This window comes from Galeopterus variegatus, unplaced genomic scaffold (genome assembly GCF_000696425.1).
Source record: "Galeopterus variegatus unplaced genomic scaffold, G_variegatus-3.0.2 Scaffold1025, whole genome shotgun sequence".
NCBI lineage: Eukaryota > Metazoa > Chordata > Mammalia > Dermoptera > Cynocephalidae > Galeopterus > Galeopterus variegatus.
This window is the reverse complement of record NW_007727136.1, coordinates 321,275-331,412: the sequence shown is the minus strand read 5'-3', so window position 1 is coordinate 331,412 and position 10,138 is coordinate 321,275. Positions and strand designations below refer to the sequence as shown.

Genomic DNA, 10,138 nt, shown 5'->3' with positions numbered 1-10,138 from the left:
CGGAGGCAGCGGGGCGGGCTCGGCGGCGCTGTGCCTGCGCCTGGGCAGGGAGCAGCGGCGCTACTCGCTGTGGGACGGCCTCTGGATCCTGGCCGCCGTGGCCGTGTACTTCGCGGACGTGGGCACGGACATCTGGCTCGCCGTGGACTACTACCTGCGCGGCCAGCGCTGGTGGTTCGGGCTCACGCTCTTCTTCGTGGTGCTGGGCTCTCTCTCGGTGCAAGTGTTCAGCTTCCGCTGGTTTGTGCACGATTTCAGCACCGAGGACAGCGCCACGGCCACCGCGGCCGCCAGCTGCCAGCAGTCTGGAGCGGATTGCAAGACGGTGGTCAGCGGTGGGTCTGCAGCCGGGGAAGGCGAGGCTCGTCCTTCCACGCCGCAAAGGCAAGCATCCAACGCCAGCAAGAGCAACATCACCGCCACCAACAGCGGCAGCAACAGCAGCGGGGCTACCCGGGCCAGCGGCAAACACAGGTCTGCGTCCTGCTCCTTCTGCATCTGGCTCCTGCAGTCACTCATCCACATCTTGCAGCTCGGGCAAATCTGGAGGTACCGTATCAAGGGTGGGGGAAGAGGGAGATTTGCTGCTGCTACTACTACATCCCCACTGCTTTGCTTTTGCACGAAAATCGTTCAGGGTTGCTGTGGTAGTAACCCTAGTCACACTCTTTCAGTTTTTTGATTTTTTTTTTTTTTTAAATGGGGTCTTGCATTTTTCGAATTTGCGATCTCAGCCTAGGGTGGGAAGGAAGTGGGAAACAAGGGAAGACAGCAAAGTGGTTTTGAACATCTCGTGCCTTCTGTCTTCCCACTCTGCCTCACTGGCACCTCTGTCTTTATAGGCGACAACCCTCCCCCTCCCCATTTTTAGTGATATTGTTTCAGTGAGTAGGAGAGGATTTCTGTCACAGCTTCTAAAAATCATTTTTTATTATGTTGAATTTGAGGTGTGTGTTGCAATTTGGATGGTTTCTTTTGTTCCCTGAGAAAAATGGCTAATTCTAGTTAGATGGGAGTTGTTGCTGCTCAAAAGTACCCATATTTTATCATCACTGCTAAAGAAGTACTATACTCAAAGTAAAAAGCTTAGTAGGCACAAGACTTGTCATATGTGTATCTCCAAACATGAATAAGTACACTTCATAAGATCCAGACTTACTTTTATAGTGCAACTTCTGATTATCTTGCAATTTCCCTATATCTAATTTCTCCTATAACTAAGAACCCTTGTAAAAGGGGTGGTGCATTGTGTAAACTTTAATCATACTTGGCATCTTCATTGGCTGCTTTGCTGCTTGTCATCTGATCTACCAAGTCTTTTCGCGCAGATATCACTTCCACGTACAAACTACAATACAAGGCTACACTTGTTGACCAGAGAGAAACCATCACTTGAACAGTCAGTGCATGGACCTTTTGATTATGTTTTTAGTATCTTGTTGAAGCAATATTTTACATCTACGAAAAATATTTCTTTGGAAGTATAGTTGCTTACATCCTGAGCTTTTTTGGTTTTCAAAGTTACTTAGTAAATATGATGTATTATAAGTGACATGATGACACTTTATAAAGTGCACCAATATGGGACTCTACACTGCTACACCAGTGTTCTTTTTCAATTTCACTTATAGTTATTTTTGTGATAAAGGACATTATAAGTCATTGACTATGCCAAAGTATCCCATGTGAAGCAACTCAGAGAATTTGTAGACTAGAACCACAAAGTTCTTTTTGTTTATGGTGAACAACAATGTTTTCAACTGAGAAGAGGAAGTGTGATGATTTCACAACCTTTCCTGGGACCAATGCTTTGTACAGCAGGGTAAGCATCACTATAGATGTGACATTTCAGACTGTAAAATTTTTCAAGCAGATACTTTCTGGAAAAGTGATGTGTGACATTCAATCAGACAAACTGATGTTGCAAACCTCTGTATTTTGGACTCAAAGGGACTTTTTGAAATGTCAGTTCAATGTGACAGTCATATTTCCCATGGAGGACTATTGGGAAGACTTGTAGCTTGCTGCTCTTCCCCAAGTATGATGAAGAATGTGAATACTTGGTTTAATTACTGAAATTATTTAGTGGCTAGGCTGCATATGACTAGCATTTTAAACCTGATAATGTGGTAAATGTAGCTTAGCATTCCATTTGTTAACTTTTTCTAACTTTATGCAAAATTTGGAAATCACTTACTTTTAATCACCTTTTCAGTTTTTAGATTTGTGAAATAATGTGCGTACTTCTTAATTATATTATCTGAAAAACTATCCATGTTTTCTACAGATTAATGCTTAATGAAGAATATATCAAAGTCTGTGAACTGAAGTCATTTTAATTATAGTTGTGTTTACTAAACCTTGTAAAGCAAACATTTCCCAGTTGAAAAATGATTCTTAATTTTTTCAGAAAATAATATGCCGAGAGTAAGAAATATAATCAGGAAAAGATAAAGACCTTAAAACATCTCAGTGAGAGTACAGCGACTGGGTCAACTGACCATACAGAAAAGCTATCGAGGGGGAGGGGTGATGCAGAAAGATCAGGATGTCAGCAAATCCATTAACTTACCCATCCCTTGAAGAAACTATGGTTACACATGGTTTTTGTTGTTGTTGTTAAGCATTTCTACAGTATTTTCCTTAGAGACTCTGGAGTGTATTCTAATAACAAATGATTATCTGGGAGGAAGAATTATTGTTGAAAATATCATCACATTTGTCAACATTTTTAGACTAGTGAGCTTAGTATGTAAGTCTGAATTATCAGCTAATCTAACTGTTCTTGGATTTTGGTTAAGATATTTGGGAGATGCCAAGGCAACCTGGTGGAAGCATGATTTCAGACTAATCAGCCTAATTTTCTCTTTATAAAATATGTTTTTTAAAAAACACTTTTACCCTAATGTAGGAAATGGAAATAGTATAAGAAAGCTTATACTTTAATATTCGGAATTTATCATTCAGATGCATTCTAATATGTTCCAATTTCTGAGTGTTGAACATTTAATTTGAATTAGATATATCTTTGATAATAAGCTGGTGAAATTCAGCTCATCTGAGTATTGTCTTAGACAATTGTCTTAGACCACTTTGATTCCTTAAGCTAACAGAGGCAGAGGCATGTTTCTAATTTTTCTTTTCAATGCATTGTACACAAATGTTGCAGAAACACCAGGGAATGAGTGGTTCAAGGCTCAGCAGTCATTATTCATGTTTTAACATGCTACTTTCAGGGATCAATAAAATAGATTTTAGCTAGGTTGGCAACAGTCCATTGTATTTCCATGAAATTCTAGTTATTTTAGGGAAGGACTAGATTCTAAAAGTGTTCTGTAGATAAAATCTTTTGAAATAACATCAAAGTTTTTGCTTGTTCAGAAAAAGCTGTTTGAAACATTGTGGACGGGCCGGCCTAGTGGTGCACTGGAGAGTGTGCCACTTGGGAGCGCAGCGGCGCTCCCGCCGAGGGTTCGGATCCCACGTGGAGACTGGTTCCCGCTCACTGGCTGAGCGCAGTGCGGGCGCGACACCGAGGGTTGCGATCCCGTTGCCGGTCCCCGGTATGGACGCAACACCGAGGGTTGCGATCCCGTTACGGGTCAGTAAAAAAGACAAAAAGGAAAAAAAAAAAAGAAAAGAAACATTGTGGACAAGATTTGCATATATTTATACATGTATTATAAATGCAACTGCTAAAAGCAATGATACATATTCACTTTAATTAAAGATTACTAATGGGAAATTAATGGCAGCTTTTAAATTTACAGGAGGTGATGCTGGGAAAGAACCATTTGAAATAATGAAGTGAACTTCTGCTAGCTTGTGGAAGAGCAATTATGACTTTAAAGGAACTGTGCCTCTGTATGAATGAGAAAGTTTTTCTTTCTTATCCTTTTTATATGATTTCAGAAACTGCAAAGAGGGAATCACAAATACCCAACGAGAACAGTTTTTTGTCCACATACCCACGATCAATTATATCTAAATGTCTTTTTGCTTCAGAATTGATAAGATTTAGTTTTAAAATTCTACCTAAATTTCTCCTATGTTTGCATGTACGTATTTAGTTGTTTTCTAGAAAATATGCACATTGCAAACAATAAGTCACTGTATGTGGAGTGGAGAGTATCTTCACTATTTTTATTATTTTGAGTTTTGTTTGAGTCCCTACCACGTGAGCTATGTGGGAGTGACGTGGTGAAAGAGGAGTTTGTTCTGCTCTTGTCATACTCGATGTTCCACAAGGTATTAAGTGTGCTCCATGTTCAAATAAACTGGGACGTTAATAGGTTAAACAAGTCAAACAGCTCTCTCCATAGCAGGACTTCTCAGAGCCTTTAATAAGCTAATATGCAATTGTCAATAATTTTTTAGAGGCACTCCTATTAAATACTCTTGTAATGATGTGGCATACAAAGCACTTTGAGAAACATTGTTCTATGCCATTCGTAAGCCTGGTCAAAGAAGAATAATAATAATTTTATATGGCCCTGTAAAAATCTGCAAATGTTTTTATACTCCTTATTAAGTTTTACAATAACCTGAGAGGAAATCATTAGTATCTCTGTATATGAGAAAACTGGCTCAAGAGGTTTGGTAACAGGCAAAAGGTCCCTCAACTATTATGTGGTGTAGCTAGGATTCAAAACCAGGCCTGTCTTACCCTAAAGTCTATGCTCTTTCTGGTTTAATTGGCTACCTCCAAATGCCAATTTGGATAATAATAACAACAATTTTATAAATAACAATTTACTTTCACTGGGGATGGCAAAGTGGGAAAGGGAGCTGCAGTTGAGACAGGTTCGGGGATCTCTCCAATAACGCAGTAGTTAAATGGTAGACCAGGGACTTGAGATTGTCCAACTCTAAGTCCATTGCTCATCTTACTACAATACTTGGACATACTGAGCTTGTCACATTAAATCCCAGCTGGGTAACATGATCTTGTAGTGGCATTAATGATTAAATGACATAATGTATGTGAATATGCAAAAAGATATTTGAAAATGATAAAGAGGTTCTAGAAATAAGGAATGGGTAGAAAGGATATAGGTTACACCTTCAAATATTGAAAAAGGTGCTTAATTGATTCTGAGTTAATCCTGAATTCTGATATAGGTCAGGTAAGATTGGTGCCATTTGCTGAGTTCATTAAATGGTTATTTTCTGTGTATTTGTGTTCCCTCTCCTTATATATTAATTATTTTATTCATTCAACATATATTGAGCACCTACTGTGTGCAAGGCACTGTCCAGTTACTAATTATCCCAAGATGAATAGAATACACATCTTTTCAAGGAATCTACTGTATAGCGAGGAAGACAGTAAAGTAAACAGATAATTTCAATATAGGGAAACAAGCACTATGATAGAAACAGGAAACCCAAGCCACCCTGGTGATTCAGGTAAGACCCTCTGGAACAGGGGATGTCTGAGCAAAGGTTTGAATGATGAGAAAAATCTGCTATCTGAATAAAATGGGGCATTGGCTTTACAGCCTTGGATACAACAATGCATAAGGGCAGAGGGCCAGGAAAGAACAAGCAGGTTAAATGTGTGACCTAAATATAGAGTGCGGGAGGGAGAGTAGATAGAGATGAGGATGGAGACTTAATGGGGCTAATGAAAGGTAAGTAGACTTTATTCTAAGGGCATGGAAGAGCCATTGAAAGAGTATAAGGGGTGGGGTCACTAGCAAAAGAGTTAACACATTATTTTATTCAAAGGAATGGTAGAAAGTTGAAAGTTTCAGAGAGTATGCCATCAGCTCCTCTTTGACTCAGTCATGTCTCTTCCATTCATGGAAATTCACTGACTTCACAGGGTTTGAGCTGGGATTTTATGGGGGCCATAAAATAGACCCAACATGGTGGGAGTTGTTTTTCAGAAAAACAGATTCGTTGAAATTTTTAATTGCATTTATACCAAAGTAAATTCTTGGCAAAAGTTTATTTTGGGCTACTCTTTCAAGAGATTTTCTTTAGGATATGGCAGTCTTTATTGAATTTTAGGTTTCTTGATCTGTTGTATTTCTGTAGCACTTGTGAATTTCCAGAGAACTTCCATGTTCTCTTTCTTATTTTATCATCAGGATAATCTTTGAGACATATGTGGAAATTGACACAGAATTTTGAGTGTTTTCCTCTTTAGGTCACAGTTCAGTGCAGATTCTAGGTTAAACTTCAATACAGATATGGAAGGGGAAAAAAACCATGAAAATGGTTGATGGGACTGAGGATAATTAGATGGAAGAGAAGTCTGAGAACTTGAGAGCTCTCTGATAAGTACTGAAGGATTATAATGTGGAAGAGGCACTGGCCTTTTGCATAGGCTCTCTGAGACAAAATAGATGGGACCTATTGGAAGAGATTTTGAATTGATATGAGGAAGGAATTTTTAAATAGTCAAAGGTATCCACAAATCACCTAAGATTCCTTAGAAGCAGTGGGTTCCCTATTACTGGAGTGTCTAAGCATAGGTTGAAAAACTAGGTAAAGATGTGATAGAGGGACTTTAACTATCATACAGAGTATTGCACTTGAAGATCATCTTCTGCCCTGAAATTTTATGATAAATTTCCATCATTACATGCCATTGCAAACACAGTGGACTAATCTTTGCCTTTTTGTGGATGAAATAGGTAGAAGAGGTTATCTTGCAGTACTGAAGTTGTGTCAGTTTAAAATCTATTTATTGGTTTATAGACCCAATATCTTCCCGGAAGCATCACAAATCCACATAACACCCTTGAGTGCTGGGTTAGACCTTTAAATCTCAGAGTTAACTGACAGGTATAAATCCACATACAATCAGACCACTCTCTGTGTATTTACTTGGGTTTCTGTATGAATTGGAATAATTTATGCATAAATCTATGTGGTGGATAGATCTATGTGGTTTCTTTGCAATAACTAGTGCAAAGGTTGTGAATTGTTTCCATTCACTTAAATTATGAACTGTTTGCTTCACAATAGTGAACACTTTTTTGTACTTATTATTCCCCAACAGAATTTCAGACTACCTTAACAGAGCAGTTGAATGTGGCATCAATGCAAATGTATACTATCAGTTTTGAATAGCGTGCACAAATCTTTGGGACAATAGCTTTGAAAGTCTTTGCTCAGTCACTTATAAAAAATTCCTTACTGATTGAATATCCAAGTACACAAATTATTATTAAATATGTTCTGTATTTTACAATTTGAATGAGATAGTCTACCTATGAATTTAAAAACACACATCTCTTTTACTTGCTTTAGGAATTTGTGGCATACTAACTAGACCTATGGAAGCAAGACTAGAAATTAGAACTGGATTTATTATTCTTAGGCATTATCAAATATAAGGTGCAGGATGGCTCTAGTCATGAGGGAATGTTTGTCAGGTGAGACTTGTAAAATAATTCTAGGGTGTTGTTGGATTTCAAGGAAAATCACATTCAGTAATTCTCAAGAGGAAATATTCTCTTGAATGTTACTGCATGATTCTGACCACCATAACAAATAATGTCATCCCAGCTACATGATGGTGTCCTTGGTAATTGACGGCATGGCTGGTTGGCAAGGAAGACCGTATGCAAGTCCTCATGAAGTTGCTCTACTGCTAGTGGATCTTACGTGTATGAGAATACATGCTTGGTGAATATTTACTGATCTGTGAAAAAACCCAGGCGTTATTCTTTCTCCCTTGTAGCTGAACTTGCTGCTTGGTTGTTTCTTTGAATTTCTAATGGTACAGCAAATGAGAAAAGGGGCAGTGTTATCTAGAAAGGATAGGACAGATCACCCCAGATCTTTTTTAGATTACTAGCATTTAGGAGGTGGGGCTAAATGTCGTGAAGTACTTGTCATCCTCAGAGAAATGCATCTAGAAGTCCAGCTTTGCATTTCTGTTCTCACTGAAAGAACAGTCAGACTGGGGAAACTTTGGGTTAGGTATTTTTAGTTTAATTCTTACCTACACATGACTGTCTGAGAATATACCAATATGTGGAAAGATTTTTGGCATTTTTTTGCTTATGTTTGTCTACTCAAAGGTTTGTAGCCTCCACAGTTACTACCACCACTACATCATTCCTGTAATTCTTATCCTCACAAAACTTTAACACCTTGTCTAGTATATGCACAGAACTAATACAGATTGCTGATTGCTAGAGAAACTAAAAAGAGTTAAAATGGAAATAAATCAGTTCAGAAAACCCCTAGATGTGGTCTGAATGACACCAGTAGGTCTTTTCTATCCCTAAAATGGAGAGAGAGGGTAATAGTTAAAATATCAGAGACAGAGATTATTTAGAGAGTAATCTATCCATTGGGGAACTGAACTAAATGGGGTGTCAGAAGAGAGGATTTGGCCACATGATAGCTGTAGATCCCAGGCAGATTGTGCAGCTGCTCTGGGTTATGGGATCTGTGCATACAGGTGACACAGCACAGCTCCAGAAGCCTGCAAAGTTTGAATCTTTTGTTTTCCTCTTTCTGGGTCTTAGTTTTCTATTTGTATTATGTGATTGGTCAAAAAATAATATTCTAGGGCTGGCCCAGTGGCGCACTCGGTAGAGTGCGGCGCTTGGGAGTGCGGCGGCGCTCCCGCCGAGGGTTTGGATCCCATATAGAGACCAGTCCGCTCACTGGTTGAGCGTGTTGCAGGCGCGACACCGTGGGTTGCGATCCTGTTGCCAGTCATGAAAAAAGACAAAAAAAGGAAAAAATAAATAAATAAATAAATAATAATAATAATTAATAATAATAATAATAATAATAATATTCTAGGTTCTTTCCAGGTCTAAAATTCTGATTTTGCTCTCATTATAAATTCTTTTTACTTGCCCAGTACCCCAAGTATATGCACCAGAAAGTCTGCATGTGTTCTTCTAAGGCCACCATTATAGCCATTCTCTGTTTATGTAAGTCAAAGTGGATCTACAGAGGACTTTCCAGAGTTGATAATATTAGTGTCTAACCCCCAGGAACTGGTATTATTCATATACAAAGAGAGAATCTTAAGCTTTTTTATATAATGCAATTAACTCTGTGTCATTTCTGAATTTTAGTTATAATCTATGTGGTGGATAGATCTATGTGGTTTCTTTGCAATAACTAGTGCAAAGGTCGTGAGTTGTTTCCATTCACTTAAATTATGAACTGTTTGCTTCACAATAGTGAACACTTTTTTGTACCTACAAGCCCATAGCAAAGAATCCTTCAGCATTTTCATTAAAACACATATCTAAGTATTTGAAACAGATGTTGACAGTGTTCCATATCACGAATTCAAAGGTATGTGCCATATAGACTTGGGAAGCCACGTGCCATCTACATTATGTAGTGAGGCACGCACAGCTGGAGCCCTGTGATTAACAAGGAAGAACAGTGCTTCCCGGGCTTAAAAAGAACTGTCCACTATGTTGATGAGAAGACTGTTGTCAGAACTAGATTTGCTTCCAAATTAAAAGCTTGTCTTGGGTTACACTGTCACTGATTTAATATGCTGGAAATTGAATTTAAACTCTATTCAAACAAAGGTACTGTATCCAGGCCTGTATTTGTTCAAGAATAGGAATCTGTTACCCTCTGCTAGAAGAAGAGAACATTGCCTCAACCTGTCCTGGATGGGAACTGCCTGGATTCTGGAATGTTAGAAATCTGCTCTAGGGCTGAACGATTTTCAACCTTAGGCCAACATTTCAGATTTCAAATTTTTTAAAAATTGTAAGCATCTATTTTAAAATTATCTGAACTAAATATGTCAAACTATTTTCTCTTCTTCATGATTCATAAGTAGGCTGTTTGAATCAGTTCTACTTCTTTTGTTTAATTTCTACACATGCCATATTTCCCTGTCAGGGAAATCCTTCTATATAAACAGAGCAGTGGGCAGCATGTGGGTGAGTGAGGATTAGTCAAATAGAAAATCACGCACGCAGGGCCGGCCCGGTGGCACACTGCTACAGTGCGTGCTTGGGAGCGTGGCGGCGCTCCCGCCGAGGGTTCGGATCCCACGTGGAGACCGATTCCCGCTCACTGGCTGAGCGCGGTGCGGGCGCAACACCGAGGGTTGCGATCCCGTTGCCGGTCCCGGTCCGGTCCAGGCGCGACACTGAGGGTTGCGATCCGTTGCCGGTCACGAAAAAAG

The 10,138-nt window shown here is 39.2% G+C and overlaps 1 protein-coding gene across 1 annotated transcript in view; it reads left to right on the top strand.

The window, feature by feature from the left end:
* The window catches only part of LOC103591754 (XK-related protein 4-like), a gene marked incomplete at its 3' end in the record, with an annotated part of 386,061 nt that overhangs the window by 89,578 nt on the left and 286,345 nt on the right, over positions 1 to 10,138 (top strand). Inside the window, exon 2 of the mRNA XM_008574266.1 lies at positions 6 to 549. Coding sequence (XP_008572488.1) covers positions 6 to 549 — 544 coding nt within the window. The remainder of the gene's footprint in view (positions 1 to 5; positions 550 to 10,138) is intronic.